Genomic DNA, 17286 nt, shown 5'->3' with positions numbered 1-17286 from the left:
ATCAACCCAAAGACTACATTAAAGCAATTTGTTGAACAATATGACAATGTCTTGAGAAGTAAGGTAGAGAAAGAGAAGAAAGTAGACTTTAAGTCTCGACACAAATTGTTTGATTGCCTAACTATATATGGTTTTGAGAAGCAATTTCAGCAAGCCCACACCAATGCAAAATTCAAAAAAGTTCAAGGAGAGTTGAAGAGATTAGTTTACTATCAAGCCTTGATTGTCAAAGAGGATGGATCAATTTGTACATATAATGTCCAAGAAGCGATGTTAGTTTGTGAGAAAATGAAGCATGTGGACTTTGTTGTCTATTTTAATTCAACTTAATGTGAAGTTCAATGTATGTGTCAGTTGTTTGAGTTTAGAGACATTGTGTGTGCTCACTCACTTGTTGTGCTTGTGAGAATGTGCATAAACGAAGTTCCAAATAAAGATTTCAATGCAAGTTGCTATGAGAGGATGAACAAGAAATTGAGTGGCATTGTACAACTTGTTAGCAACTCTGAAAACAAAATTAAAATTATAGACCTTGGGTTGGATGCAATCAAGGATAAAGTCATGAAAGATGAACCAGGTGATGGGAGTAATTGTATTACTTGTTCGATTGCCACTAGTTTTACAAAAAGAGCTAGTACTAAGAAGGTGATTAGTCCTTTGGTTGCTCGGCAAAAAGGTCGTCCAGTTACCAGACAAAAGGTTACCAAAGTAGATTAAATAGTGAATTGGTTCAAGGCAACAGCAAAAAAACATACAAAAGCAAAGGTAAATTGTCTACTCAACTCTTTTTCTTTTTTTTTTTTTGACAAACTCTATTCAACTACATTAAAGTAATTCATAAATTTCAATCATTGATCATTATTTATTATTATAGGCTGCTAAGGTGCTTCGATTTGAAGCTCAAGCTCAATCTAGTGCATATACACGATATCATCCTTATATGTTTGGCATGCAAAATAATATATATGTACCGGTACGTATTCATAAGATAACTTTACATCAATTGCTTGCTTTCATTTAAAAATATTTTTTTTAACATGTACTTTTAATTGAATTATCACTAGTAATAATGCTATTGGAGGCACATCTCTTACCCTATCAGACTTTATAAGAGACACACCAGGAAGTTTGATATGTGCTTTAACTAAAAATTTTGGATCTAGATCTCCAACCTCATCTGGTTCTAATGCATGCACACCAGGAGTGATGGACATTGTGGACCTTATGTCCTAGTTTATTGAACTTTTACAGTCTATGTTTGAGGTTGAAACTTATTATGAAGAAACTTTTACATTATGTCCTGAGATAAATATTTTGTTTGAACAGCAGTCACAATGTGTATGCAAATATTAAACAAATTCTATAAGTTTAAACAAGTTATATATCATTCCACTCAAACAAAACATGTAGAATAATTGAGTATCAATACACAACAAAACATAACTTGCTCTCAAAAATCACAGTACCATACACGAGTATTCACTCTACTTCTACTTCTAACTTGCATGTATATATTATTACATATTTATAAGTGATAAGGCACCAATTACAAGCAACACAAACAACACTTATTCCATTTTTTTATATCTTTGCGCTCTGAATTCGAAGTTGATCCCTCATAAATCTTTGTTATTCGGTCATAGATCGAAGTTGTTCTTTGACAGTTGGCACTTCTCCTTCTACTTGTCATGGAATTTCATCACCTTTGCATTGTGAATTCATAGGCAAAAGCACCATCTAATAAAACCACCACAATCATTACAAAAGTAGAATAATTTGTTTTTATTTCGATCGGTCTCAAAAATCCAAATAGTGGACTTTTTATTACATCTACGACAATTTTTGTTGAAGTATGTCAACCGATCTAAACTACTGCCATTCACACTTGAAGTAGACATCTGCAAAAGTATAAACCCAAAAAGTATAATGATTATATTTTCATAAAGTCCAACGTGAGTTTTTAAAATTATTATATAATACAAATCCTCATTAAACTGTGAATGCACCTATATTCAAGTTAAAACAATGTATGGTAATACGGCTATCATGTTTTGGGCTCACTTGGCCTCTTGTTCATATAATTCGCACACAAAACACATTTATTAAGACCAAAAATCAAAAGAATCTTAAATCTGTCACACTAAATATATATGTGCATACAATATAAAAGATATATATAAAATGTGTCTATACATAAATACAAGAAAAGAGAACATCAAAACAGAGACAACCAAAGCAAGCAAAGCAGAGTTATATATAGTACAGAGGCAAATTTTGTTTGTTTGTTTGTATGAAACAAAACAAGAACAATATAATGAGAACCCATATTCAATGTAAAAGTTCAAGAAGCTTAAGATGCAATATTAAGAACCAAACTCGTAAAAGATCGACATTTTATGAGAAAAACACCCAATTTTCACAATTTTTTGTAGTCCTAGTAATTCACAACCAGCAACATATCTCCTTGTACAATACAGGTCCAACACAAGGCCAAAAACAAAAAAACAAAAAAAAAATTGTAATTTATAAAAAAATAATTATAGCCGGAATCAATGATCAAAATGTGAACGAAAAAGAGGTTTGCAAAAAGGGTTAGAACTAGAAGATTTGGTTGAGGAATTTCATCGAGCATGTGGTAGATAAGGTAAAGATTACTCAATTCCCAGATCACAATGCCAAAATCCAAACATTCGAATTGTTTATCAGATTGTGAAAGCCTCAAATCCAAACATTCAATCCAAATGTTTATCTCAAGTCCTAATATATACACAAGATACATATATACTCAATATATATACACAAATATATATACGCAAATAGAGATATAAGTCGAAGTCGGAGTTACCTCTTAGTCGTCCTTCGTCAGAGAGAGTCAGGAGTCTGGCGTCGAAGTCAAGGGAAAGAGCCTGTCAGGCTCTCTCTCATCGGAATCAAGGGAAGGAGAGAGAGGGAGCAATAGAGATGACACATCTGTATTACAGGGAGATTTTGATCTGTATTTCAGTGGGAGAATTTGAATTCTGAATGAGAAGAGAGAAGGAGAAGGTGCGTGGGCTGTGATACACGTGAAAGGTCACTTGACTCGTCCACATTAGTTGGGGGTCACGGGGGTAGCATTTTTGGGGGTTGGAAGCATTTTTGTTTTTGCAAATCACGAGCCCTTCGATGCCCACAAAATCACGAAGATTATCCGGAATGTTTGACAAGGAGCTTTTTAGAGTAGCATTACAAGATACAAGGAATGTACATATCAAATGCAATACAACCACCTTCCCAAAAAAAAAAAAAAATTAAAACTATAATTGACACCAGACAAAAAAAATTAACCAACAAAGAATTTAATGACAATAAAATTATTTGTGCAGAGCTTCATTTGTGTAGGGCTCATCATTGGCCTAGCTTGCGCTTCTTTGCCTCTTTTCTCAAACGTTCCCTCCTCTCTTCTTCCTCTATTTTGCGCAGTTCCTCTTCATCCTCCTTTCTAGCAATTCTTGCACTGAATCAACCCCCCCCAAAAAAATAAAAAATACATGAGCAATAAAGAAGACATCCAGCGAAAAAAGGATAAACATAAAGATACCTAACCAATGAAGTATATAAAAGAGAATACCATAATAATATTAGTATATAATACAAGAAGTGCACACTCATTCTCTTCATTTCCCACAAAACCATTACTGTTGAACCAAATCACAAGTAAGAATTAGTTGATTACAACCCAACATTCTTAGGAGAAACAGCTTGACATGATTAGTTCTTTTTTGGTAAGTAATGCCGCTCTGGTTTGTTTTGGAGAAAAATATTTTTTTACTAATTTTTTTTTCTTCCAGAAAGCACTTTCTTATGTTCAGCTATGATCATGAAACTAATGTGCTAATAATTGTATTAGTGGTGGTGTCCATGTGGTTGAGATGGTGGTGGCCGGGTGGAGGTGGCGAGGGTGGTAAGACTTTAGTTTGGAAAACATTTTTCGCCTTTTTCCTCCCAAATGAGCTTGTTTTTTGTTAACCACGAAAAATATTTTTTCTTTGACTTTCGTTTTTCCTTGTATCAAACACAAATAAATTGCAAAAGATAAAACAATAATGTTTGAGAGCTCTAATTTGAGAGCTCTAATTTGAGAGCTCTAATGATGTGGAGTGTACCCATGTGAAGGTGAAGCCCACACTTCTCTCTCTATCTCTCTCTACTCTCTCTCTCTTCCACCTCACTAGTGCTCCGCTCCATTTAGAGATCTTAAATTAGAGGTATGTATCATTACTCAAAATAAAATTCTGCCAAAACAAACTGAGTGTTTATCACATTTTATTCTGACAAACAGAGTGTATATCTCATTTTATTCTGAATTTTCTCATAAATCAAAATTCTACCTCATCAATAGGGTCACAACACTGTTCAACACCCCCAACAAACCATAAGCTACAAAGATGATCAAGTTTCTCTCAGAATGCAGGTCTTTATTATTAATATTAAAAAAAAATCCCATAACGACAGGAAGACAAATAGTGGATGGATATGAGCAGATATGGCACGTACAGAATGGGCTAAACACAATACCAAAGTAGAAATATTGGATGAAAAAAGGACAATGAAGTTGTGGCTTGTAAACGTTGAACGGTAGAGCAGGTAAACCAACAAAAGCAAATGGCATCTCAGATAGAGAGGGTTAAATAAAATGACAACGTAGAAATATTGGATGAAAATTTTGAAAATGGCATTCTGGGTTGTAAAAATTAAACAGGTAGCAGGTAAAACCTACTTGATCGAAAGGCAGAAGTTCAGATACCACAGTGAAGTAAACAAAATAATAAATTTTAGCCAAAATGAAGAAGAATTCCATGCTACTTTCACTAAAACCGTACTAACCTCCTATTCTCTTCTTTCATAATATCATCGAAGTTTGCCTCCATGTCACTATCATCATCATAATCACGTTTGGCAAATTTGTTTGGATTATACCTGCCATGAAGATCATCACTTTGCTTTAGTTTGGTCAAGGGAACAAAATTTCATAGTTGAGATTTAAAATATAGCGACAAAGGCCCAAGTCATGCAATTATAAAATCTCCTTAAAAGAGGTAAAACTAGAACTGATTCATTACGTCTCTGGTTTGGTTGTGCACCCAGATTGGGTGCAAAAAACATCGAGAAATCACATATATAATATATCCAACACAACAAACCATATCCAGTTTAAAAAACCTTTAAAAACAAAACAAAACAAAACAAAAACGGAAAAAAACAGAGACACTAAAATTATTGATAATTGGGTCTGTTTAAAATGAGAAGGTCCCAAGTATCACCCAAGTTATTTGTGATCGAACGACATTTGAGTAAACACAAACCAAGCCAAACAAATAACTTGGCAAACCAAAACCTTGCCAGTTGGCAAAACAGCCTACCCCAATTCCATTTCTGTTGGGTCAAATCATCACTGTGGGCAAGGTTCTGCCATCTCGAAAAAAGATGTGGTCTACTAGCAACAAAGAAAAATTAGTTTTAAATAAGGCGAAAATTACACTTTTCACGCCTGTAGCTTGACTCAAATTTCACTTTGATCCCTATTTTTTAAATTTGAACAATATTAACCCGACTTTAAGTTCAATTTCAACATTGAACTGCATGTCCACCTTGGTGTTCACCATAATATATAGAAAATATAAACAAAAGTAGTCTTGAATAAACAGTAGCACAAATAGAACAGCATCACAATTAAAAGGAAAGAAAGCAGAACTTTGCTCAACTGTGAAAGACAAAAATTTTGTCATTCATCACGAATCACATATATAGAATATTTTAATTAGTTATATTGCTATACATGATTTTATATGTATATACATACATATAATTTAGTCATATTGATAACTTAGTTTATTTTAAACATTGTATGTATTTTTATATGTATATAAACATATAGAATTATATTAAATAAAATGAATCTTACAATTCACTATTTTAGCCAAACGATTCACGATTCGATTCGCAATTTAACAACAATGAATTTCTATCATTGAAAAACACACATGAAGGAAAAACAGAAGGCTTCTACTTACCTAAACATACTTCTAATCATGCTAATTGCTCTTCCACCTTCATCATCATCATCATCCTCATCCTCATCATCATCAAAGTACGGTCTCACAGGCTGCTTCTTCGGGCGGTCCTCTCGCACTGTAGGGCGAGATGGAGGTCTTACTAGTGGCTTGTTTATCTGTCAACAAATCATGCAAGGACAAATTTTATTTAAAAAATGTTATCGCCCTTCCCTGGATATACAGATGTCAACCGGGAAATGGCTGAAGGCATCCATTATTCATGCGAGGGCAGGAGAGAAAAAAATGACAAATTGAGATATCTTTAAATAAATATACAGAAAAATCAACCATAATGATCGTACAGGCGTAAGTAAACGGGATTAAACCTGGGGTTTAGAGAATGGTACTGGCTGTTTGGGCAGCATCTTTCCTTTGCTAGATCCCTGAATTGCCTTTTTCAGCTCCAAGGGTTGCTTTGGAACAGAAGGTTGCTTCGGAGCAGACAGGTGCAATTTCGAAGACGGTGGCTTGTGCACACTAGGCGTGGAACTCCTTGCACTCTTTGAACCTGATGCGGACACCCTCTCTGTTGCGGCCGCTGGCACCTTAGAAGGCAAGCATTTTGGCCCCAGAGGCCGACCTGGCCCGCTCCCATTATTGTTTCCAAGCTGTTTTCTAGAGTAAACTGATGTCAGAATGGGCTTACTAGTGGAAGTTGACTTGTGGGAACCAGCTTTAGGATGCATTTGGCTACTTGTTGACACAGGTTTCCTCTCACAACTATTGGGAAATTGTCTGGCAGTATTGGTTGACCACTGTTTGCTCTTTGGTGGCACTTGAGCTGATCTCGCATCTTCAACATCACCCCAAAAAAAAAAACTGCATAAATTTTCTCAATAAAAATAGTATGCTTTGGGCTTTAGATCAACAACCAGATACAGTGCAGAAAAGCAGCAACACACCAGAATTCGTAACAGCGACATTTCGAATTGGAGGATCTTTTGCAGGAGCTGGAAGCGCTGCGTCATCAGACACTAGAAAAGAGTAATCTCTCATATCCTTAAGTTTCTGGACTTTCATTTTTACCTGCTTAAGTGGAAAATTCTATGAAATTAATAAAATTAGAAACTACAGGGAAAAAAATCTACAACAGGTTCCTTACACTAACCTGATTTACAACTTTAGGACGATGGTTAGGGACTTGACTTTTTGACCCACCAGTGGTTGAAGCAAAGCTCTTTTTTTTCTACATGGACAAGTGGGGTCATCAACTGATTAACCACAACTCAAATGAAGTTGAAAGCAATAAAAAATTATAACTTAAGCCCATCTGCATTCTATATAGTACACATTCTGGGAAAATAGGAAAGACCCATTGGCCAGCCCAATTAACAAACAGACCAGAAATCAGCCCAATCTCCAGAATATTAGATGGAGCAATTCCTCATAGAAGGATCATGTGCCAACCATATTTTGTTAAAAAGAAGAAAGCAAAACTAGTCGTTATCCAACATTCCAACTGCAAGGCAAGGCATGCCATGAACCTCAAGACTCGAGGTAAGAAACAGATCTCCCATAACAACAAAATATCTTACATCCCAAAGCAAAAACCTTTGCAATCCTAAGAAGAAAATAATAAAAAATAAAAAACGGGGAATGAAAGAGGGTCTCACTACAAGAAATTATAGCCATAGATGAAAAAATGAGTACGTCATTGACACTTAATTGATCAAGGCCATAGAAATAGCTATCCTCTGATCCCTAAAATCCTTTGGAGACAATTTTTTATGGAAAATAGCACCTCAATTGTGAGAATATAAAGATTGTGGTGTAAATATTCCAATTAATTGTATTTCCTTTTTCAGTCATAGGTTTAGGGTTATATAAGCTGATGAACCCTTTGTAAGTTCTACACAATTGAATATATAGAAATCATTCAAAAATCTTACATGGTATCAGAGCTATGTCCGAAACCCTAGAGTTGTCACCATTGCTCTCTGATTTGTGCTCTCTCTCGGCCTCGCACCGATGTTGAAGCCATGTTCACTGGTCTTTGTCTTCTCAATGCTTCGACTAAGTGCTTCGACTCGTGGTTGCTCTCTGGAATTCTGGTTCGCTGCTCCAGGTCGTGATCGATCGAACTGTTGGGTCATGATCTACTGCCTCTGCTGTGAAGTTGGGTCACATTGGTATGGTGATTTCAAAGTTGGTTTGGTCTCCCTATGTCGATTTTTCCTCCGTTTTCCTCTGGTTTGTGATCATCTAAAGAATCTCTCTCTACCTCTGGTTCACGCGATCGAAGTGGTGTCTGACTTTGTCCCTCATGATTGACTTTGGCTCTCATCGCTCACGATTTGGTCTCTCTCTCTCTCTCTCTCTCTCTCTCTCTACTTTTGATTCTCTACTCTAAGTTGATATTTGTGGGTCTTTTGGGTCAAGAATCTTTGATTCAAGACAGCAACGGTGTTCTATCTCCCTCGTTCTGCTTCGCGATTAAGCTCTTTCCCATTTTTCTCGGGGTTCGTGATCATCTGAAGAATCTCTTCACGCAATCGAAGTGGTGTCTGACTTTGTCCCTCAAGATCAACTTTGGCTCTCATCTCTTACAATTTGGTCTCTCTCTCTCTCTCTCTCTCTCTCTCTCTCTCTCTCTCTTGCTCTCTTTCTCTACTTCTGATTCTATACTCTAAGTTGATATTTGTGGGTCTCTAGGTCAAGAATCTTTGATTCAAGACAGCAAGAGTGTTCTATCTCCCTCGTTCTGCTTTGCGATCGAGCTCTCTCCCAGCCTCTCTAATCCTCGCGAAGGTCTGCTCTCTCTCTCTTGTTCGACTAGTTCATCGGGTCATCTGGTTTGTGGGATGATTTGGATCTCTAATTTGGTTATTTTGGTTTAATTGGAATGTTGTTTGTCATTAGTCTATCTATCACATGAATATTAAGAATGTTTTTCTTAATGGCCATCTCACTGAGGAAGTCTATGTGCATCCTTCCACTAGTCTTCCTAATTCTTTTGGACAAGTGTGTCTTTTTCGGCGTGCTTTGTATGGTTTGAAACAATCTCCCCGTATTTGGTATGATCACTTTCAAATAGCTGTTACTGAGCTTGGATTTTATCCTTGTGCCTAGGACTTTGCTTTTTTTCTCCTCCACACTTCTACTGGTTTTGTTGCCCTATTACTGTATGTAGATGATATGATCATTACTGGCTCTGACTCTTCTATTATCTCTGAGGTCAAGCAACATCTCTTCCGCACCTTCAAAATGAAGGATCTGGGCCCATTATAATACTTTCTTGGTGTTGAGGTCGCTTCTTCTCCTAAGTGCTATTTTCTGTCTCAAGCCAAGTATGCTAATAAGGTTATTCACCGTGCCGATCTTACTGACACTAACATTTTTGATACCCTCATTGAGCTTAATGTGAAGCTCAACACTATTGATGGTGTCCCTCTGGATGATCCTACTTTGTTTCGAGAGCTTTTGGATTGCTTAGTCTATCTGACGGTTGCTCGCCCTAATCTTGTCTATGTTGTTCATTGGGCTGCTTCGCTCCGAATTCTTCACGGTACTATCTTTCAGGGCTGCTTGTTATCTTTTACTTCTTCCTTGGACTTGGTGGCCTATGTTGATGCTGATTGGATTGATAATGTTAATGATCGCAACTCCACTTCTGATTTCTGTATGTTTCTTGGTGATTCACTGATTTCTTGAAAAAGCAAGAAACAAACTGTTGTTACTTATTCTACTGCCGAAGTTGAGTATCGTGTTATGGCTGATGCTACTGCTAAAATTGTCTGGCTTCATTATCTCTTATCTGACTTGGGCATCCCTCAGTCTTCTCCAACTTCTATCTATTGTGACAACCGCAGTGCTATTCAAATTGTCCATAACACTAACTTTCATGAACGGACAAAGCACATTGAGATTGATTGTCATTTCGTTCGTCAGTATCTACAGTTTGGCTTTATCTCGCTCCTCCCTTTTGTCACTTCAACTCTGCAACTAGTTGATTTCTTTACCAAAACTCATACCACTGCTCGGTTTTGATTTCTTCTAAGCAAACTCTCAGTATTTTTTGCTAAAACGCCTTGAATTTGAGCAAGGGCTGTGAGAATATATTGTATATATATCATATATTAGGGATTAGGAAAGATTGTGGTGTAAATATTCCAATTGATTGTATTTCGCTTTTCAGCTATAGGTTTAGGGTTATATAAACTAATGAACCCTTTGTGAATTCTACACAATTGAATATACAGAAATTATTCAGAAATCTTACATCAATAGTTAAATTTAATTGTGATGAATATATATATATAATGTAAAATAATAAAAAGATAGTGAAGGAGCATACTGATAAAACCTCTACTCTACCAATGCAATGTATCAAGTGTGCCCATCAAATATCACGCATTTTTAAAGGCAAAAAACTGGGAAATTAACCTCATAAATTGAGTATCAAGATGTTTTCCTCCCACCATAACTAAGGCCAATCCTCGCAAAATTTCAGGTTATTGCTTATTAGAGGCAATATGTGCGGTCAAAGCATCAATTTCTATTGCTTTAGGCTAACCAGGATCATGCATCTAACATCTCACAATGAACAAAATTGTTGTACAATCGACAGTACACCCTCTAGGAGCACATTGGAAGAACATGAGGTTAAGATCAGATTTGCAGCATGCAGGAATGTACTACTACAACAAAACAAGAGACTTACTATGGTACCCACATCATGATGGGATTTTGAAACTTTGGCTGTTAAATGTTGGTTTTCCAAGAATGACTTGCTTTCTTCAATTACTCTTTGAGCAATAACAGGTTGTGAAGGCCCAAAGAAGGATCCAAAACTGCAGAACATGGGGAAAAAGGATGTAATGGCTGAGATTCTATACCATATAATTATAAAATTCAAAATTGAAAACTAAAGCTTTAGGACATTCATAAAATATTCAAAGTACCATAAACTATTATCCAAAAAATGGTAGCCTAAACATCAAAATCACCCAACATTTTAGATCAACACCAAAACCACACCACAAAAGAAGAAAAAGAGGAACATTTTTCCCCGTGCCTCCGAAGCAAGGGAATGCCACAGTGATGGTAGAGGATACCAGCGCAACAATTGTCCTTAATCAATCATAAAATTCACACATACGTACTTTCTATTATTTGATAAATTATAAGTCGTATTTCTTTGCATAGGCACCCGTAAAGGCCAGAAAAAATAAATAAATGATGTCAAACTATATTTCATATTCATGTTATATCAATTTGATAGAAGGGAAAGAAAAGATAACAAACATTAAGCAAAATCAAAGACAACAAAAGTTTTATTCTTGGGTTTAAATTAAAGCCGGCCCAGCACAAAATAAATCCAAAAGACAGTATGTGATAATAATCACGACCATAGTTGTCAAATCGAGATTTGTATCGTGAATCGAAATGGCCTCGTACCGAATCGTGAATCGAATCGAATCGTGTATCGTAAAGATTCGGTCACTTTTTCTAAATTACTTAAAAACATATATCTACACATTTAGATGTTAAATATATCTTATGAATATAAAATATTTATACTTAAATCAACAAAAATGTTATTTTGAATGATAATCACGTAATTTAATAGGTAAGAAATTAACAAAGGTTTCTATGTAAAATCACTATCTTACCTTTTTTTTTTTATTATTTTTTAGATATTTTTTATCAACCATTCTTAATAAAAATAATAACCAAATAGACAAACTATTTGTTTCTAAAGTAACAATAGTTTACAACGATATTGATATTTGGACAATAAGCATATATACTTTTCTAAGTAAGAGTGAACAAATAATAAGAAAGAATTATTTAGGATATTTTATTTTAAAGCCTAACACATTTTAAAAAGTATAACTGACCTCACACATGTAATATTCAATTTAATAAAATAGTAATAATTAATTCATAGTGTAACTTTAATCTTAAATATCTTTAGAAGATATATTACAATTTTTTGAAGGGGAAAAAAATGAGAAGAAAAGTTAAACATATGTTAGGTTTGACTGAATCTGATTGAATCCTATAAAAAACTCCATGATCACTAAAATAACAACAAATCATATATATATGTTGGTTATTTTGGTATTAAATGTTATTAGAAATTGTATCATGTCATTTTCACTAAAAAGATGGAAAAAATGAGTCGAAAAAATGAGTCGAAAACAATAATTTCAAAAATTGCATGAATCGTAAAAAGTGAATTGAATCGTGAATCGATTGTGAATCGTGTGATTCACTAGATATTCACTTCCAAAATAGATTTACTTATAGATTCGTATCGATTTTGCAAAAATTGCGTATCAAATCGTGAATCGAATCGCGAATCGTAAGATTCTGATAACAGAGATCACGACAATGATACTATGAGAAGTCATGTAGTCACCATGATATTTGCCATATCTCCATATTTCTGAAAGTGCAACCTCAGATCCGCCAAAACAATATATGTTCTAATTAAACAAACAAACAAAAGGAAAACAAAAAACAAAAAACAAAAGTCTCAGTCTCTGTTATTGATAATAATATAATTCTATGATGTATTACTTGTGCAAAATTCACAAAAGGAAAATATATAGCTAAATCTTGTCAGTAACAGTGTTCTGGAAAAGTAAGTAATATGAAATTTAAACATGTACATTGTATCCTAGTAAAATAATTAACAATTCTGTCAATTTGTGAAATTGCACAATGTTCTCACTTGTCAAAGGGCAGCCTCTTCTTTTTCTCTTGGGAATTAGAGAGGGCAGAACCAGATTCCTTTTTCATCTGCTTTCTGATACCTTCTTTTAATCGCTGCCTCAATTCAAGGTATTCCAGTTCCTCCTGCGTGGTTTGTGGAGGTTCTTCTTCATATTCCCCTTCACCAATCCCTTCCTCTTCTTGCTTGTCGCCATCCTCTTCATACTCATCCAAATCTTCATAGTCCTACACAAAAATAAAATACAATTTATAAGATAGAAAGAAGTGTAAAAAATACACAAATTTTTTAATACATAAAATGAGGGAGAAGAATAAACTCAACATGAACTCCAAAATTTCTTACATCTCTATCATATCCCCGCATAGCTGTTTCAAATCCCAAATGAGATTGTTTTGGAAGCAGCAACCTTCAACAACCCAATACCTGAAATCCTGATTACAAATATATTTTAAAGACTCAGTGCAATCAATAATTCTATTATTTCTTCACAGCAATATAAATACATGGGCATAAAAAGGAAAAAAATCAATGAACGAACTCTTTTCCGCATGTTACTTAAAGATTAAACCACTAATTCGATCAAGATGCACTGACTCATTTTGTGTATTGCTGTCGTTAATTTACATTTTGAGAATGCTTGTTGTCGAGTTTGGTTGAGGGTCTGTGTGACCATTGTTTGGTTCGGATAGGGCAAAGGTTGCCCAGCAGATTAGGTTTACCTACTGTCTCAGACCGCTCGAATGGTCGTCAAGTGGTCCTCGAGCAGTCAATGTGACATCTTAGTTTCTGCCTGCCTGAGCAGAAATGGTCAACGGCTCACTCAAGAAATCACCAATTCACTCAAGTGGTCTCTGGCCTTTCTTTTCGGACTCTGTTTGACACCTGTGCTATCTGTATTGCGCGCTCAATTGGTCTTTCATCTCGTCAAGCGGTTGGTCCATTCTGTTGACATTCTTCCTTTTAACTCCTTGACTTGCTGAACCCTCTTCTTGAGACTTCTTGGACCTCTTTAACCCTTTGCCCACCTTTATGCTTCTAAACCAGTTCACAGTCTCAGGTTCCATGATCTGAGGCATAACAACCCAAACCTATAACCCATAATAAGCCACCACTGCCCCCCCCCCCCCCCCCAACAGTACTCCCACTCTCGTGGCCATCACCAACAACTCAACAACACCACCATCAACCGCCGTAGTCCACCTCCTCAATACCACCACCAACACCTCAAAACCATCATCAAGCATCCATCAACACATTCCCTTCAAATCAACCCATCGAATGCCATCACTTAAATCTTATCAACATTTCATCAGATTTGGGAGAGGGAAGGGGACGGTGGAGTGTGGGGATCGAATTGGGGCCAATGTGGCTGTCGTTTGTCCAATTTTGGACGAATTATAGCTATTGGAACAAACTGAGAAAATTTAGAAACATAAGGAAACTAAGTGTGAAAAAAAACTTTTAAGGGACCAAGTGTTAAGATACTAAAATTTAAGGGAGGCAATGGGCAATTTATCCAAATTTGTATAATAATGTATTATGATGTCACGTGACTGCCAACATAACGTTTTTCATCCACTTTTAAACGAATATTAACTCTGTAACCGAGAAAATTTTAAAAAGTTAGGAACTAAAGTGGGAAAAAAATTAAGAGCCTAAATAGATAATTAAGAACCTTAAGGTGGGCAAAGGGCAATTTACCCTGTAAAGCAACCATTTACGTAAGTGTCCCTATTGACCACTAATGAGATAGCAGGAGGCACTCGCATGGATGTGTGTCATTGCGGTGGGTCAAATTCTCGACCTTAATTCATGCAAACTTTGAACACAGTTGAAAGTCAAAACCAAAATCCAAGTCAGTGCACTCGAAGCTCCCCTCGCACTTTAGTACCTATCCCTTTTGATCTAGGGTCCTTCCCTTCCTTTGCCCTTTATCTTCCTCATCGCTCTACGATCCCTGCATCCACCTCAAAACTTTAGCCTCCACAACCATATGCCATCACTGCAAATCTGGATTCACTTCGTTCTCTCTCGACATTAAAGTTCGATTTTGGCCTCTGCGCCTCTAAAATCATTCAATTTGATCTAATTTCTACGATTCTCAACATCAAGTCAAGTATTTGACAACTATTTTATTCAAAATTGTAGTTTTTGTTGTGGTTTGTTTGTGGTATTGCGATTCAAGATGTTTACCCTCTTCAAGGTGATGATTCAACTAGGAATATAAGGTTGTTACCTTCCAATGAGAAAATTAGGGCTTTTCCTTTGTCTATTTCATTGAAAGATAACATGGAGTTTTCTTTTTTTGGAGTTTATCAATTCTCTAAACCATGAATTCATTGAATTCTGAATATTTGAGGTGATTTGTATGTGGATGGTGTTTTTTGAGTTTGTTCATGCTTATACACTATGGCTCAATAGGGGATTCGCTTAGTATCCTCCAATTTCAAAAAATTAGGGTTTGCACTTTATGCATTTCATGGAAAGATAATAACTTGATGATTCTTCTCTTATGTGCTATATTTCATGTTGATTAATTGTTTGAACCTTTGATTCAAACCTTTTTTTACATTTTACAAATAACTGATTCAATAAAGTTTTAAATTTGAGCTCTTTCATTTGTTTTGTTTTTTTCTTCCTTTTAATTGCAAGTCTCTAAAGTTCATTTGTCAACTCACTAATTCAAATATTATTGGAACAAACAAAAGTTGCTTGATCACGATTTTTTTTTTTTTTTATATAGAGCCTTTTAAAAAAAATACAGTGGCCAAAATCATTTTCCTCACAAACACTTCACAAATTCCAGTTTTTGAATGTTTAAAAAAAATATTGTACAACGCATTTTTTTATTTTTTAACATGCGTACAAATTGTTGTAGGAGTAGCTTTTTCAATAGAAAGAAGTCCTTTGTTTGTGAAGAAAAGTGGCAACCCTTAAAGAGTATTGGAACATTCCAACTACAAGCATCACAGTGACACTAGAGTCACTGGAAAATGACGACGTATGGCACGATTTCAACATCATCATCAGTAGGAGGGACAAACCTAATAGGGCTTCCAAAGAGCCTCAACCACGCAATCAGACAGATCAAAACAAAACTCATGTACTTCCGCATGAACAGAGCCATCGTCATGCTGTTGATCCTCTTTCTTGAGCCTGCTTTGGCACCCAATCTCGCTCATCATCTTAGGAGTCTGACTAGGCAGAGCATGTGGTAGCATCATCGGTGGCACGACCACTGCCACCGCAACTGGTTGCACACCAAGGACCATGCCCCAAAAAATGATTGCTGGTGGTGATGAAGTTAGATTATGGTTTCCAGGGATATTCGATTTTAGGGTTGAGTTTTCTAGTCCAGATGGTTGAGAATCGGGGCTCTTTGGTGGCCTAAGAAGTCAAATATCTCCATTGAAAGAGGTTAATCGAGAGGTTGTTAGTCCTCAAGATCGTTTTCCTATTGGGGTTTTGTTGACAGATTATCAGTCTAGATTAATTCGGTGCTCAAGATCGTTTCTTGTGTGAATATTTTACAATTCAGATTAACACAAGAACCAAAAGGCAACAAAAACAAAGCAAAAGCCACAAATCATCAGAAACCCAAAAAAGCGAACCCTAGAGATTGAAAACTGAAGCATATATATAAACTCAAAAATCACCATGAAAGAATCAGAAAAAAGAGTAGAATCAAAACCCTAATTAAGTAAATGATCAAAACACGAAATTAAAACTTACCTCTTAAGAAGAAATTCTTGTTCGCCTCAGCTATCTCTCGCTCTCGGTCGCACTCTTTCAACAAGGAAATGAGGCCCCGTTTGTTTTAGGGTATGGGAAGGGTATCGGGATTAGTAACACAGGTCTTATTATTAACGCCCTTGTTTCTTTACGGAGATAGTTTTGGACTATTAATTTTTTGGTATTATTAATATTTTTGGGAGGGAGTTTGGTAAGGAAAAAATAGAGATGGTATTAGAAAATAGTAAGAGGATTATAATTTTTTTTATTTTTTATATATTGAGAACTTTTTTTAAATATAATGCTTAATTTTTTATATTTTTTATTTTTTTTATTATTTTATATAAAAATAATTTAACAATTCCTCATTATTAATTTCTTCACTATCAATCCCCTCACTAATAATATCCTCACTATTAATCCTTTCACTATCAATCCCCTCTATTCTATCTTTCAAAACAAACGAGACGTGTGAACTTTTGAACGTTGAAAAGTACAGAGTATAAGGGGATGGTTGTTAGGTTTGGATTGATTGATTTAAAAATAATAAATCTGTAAATTACATTTTGCCCCTTTTAGGTTTGCCATTTTTCTACTCTCACTCTTAAAGTTTATTTATTTTTTGTTTGGCCTTTCATGTTTCCAATTGTTTCTAAAATTTCATTCGCGAACAAACTTTTCTAGGGATTTTTTTATTTTTTGCTAAAATATGAGATAAAAAAGTTAATATATGTGAATATTTTTTATTTTTTTATAAAAAAATGTACAAAAGATAGA

General features: G+C 35.3%; 1 protein-coding gene across 10 annotated transcripts; it reads right to left on the bottom strand.

The window, feature by feature from the left end:
* Positions 1-1363: 1363 nt before the first annotated feature.
* LOC114281573 (uncharacterized) lies at positions 1364-16667 on the bottom strand. 10 transcript variants are annotated; one of them, XM_028224067.2, is made up of 11 exons: positions 16510-16667; positions 13120-13208; positions 12775-13001; positions 10756-10885; positions 7204-7281; positions 6998-7124; positions 6422-6888; positions 6054-6211; positions 4867-4959; positions 2846-3496; positions 1364-1898 (listed from the first exon to the last, which is right to left on the bottom strand). In XM_028224067.2, the coding sequence occupies exons 2-10, from the start codon at positions 13138-13140 to the stop codon at positions 3388-3390; spliced, it is 1410 nt and encodes a 469-aa protein (XP_028079868.2). In that variant the 5' UTR covers positions 13141-13208; positions 16510-16667; the 3' UTR covers positions 1364-1898; positions 2846-3387. The 10 variants fall into 10 exon arrangements, with proteins under 10 accessions (XP_028079868.2, XP_028079870.2, XP_028079871.2 ...); XM_028224069.2 differs by having other exon boundaries at positions 1364-1737; XM_028224070.2 differs by having other exon boundaries at positions 6998-7121.
* Between the last annotated feature and the right edge of the window lie 619 nt (positions 16668-17286).

The sequence above is a fragment of the Camellia sinensis genome, chromosome 10 (assembly GCF_055761805.1).
Source record: "Camellia sinensis isolate YWXY chromosome 10, ASM5576180v1, whole genome shotgun sequence".
In the NCBI taxonomy this organism is placed as follows: domain Eukaryota; kingdom Viridiplantae; phylum Streptophyta; class Magnoliopsida; order Ericales; family Theaceae; genus Camellia; species Camellia sinensis.
Note: the sequence above shows the minus strand (reverse complement) of the source record. Positions and strands in the feature narration are given on the sequence as shown.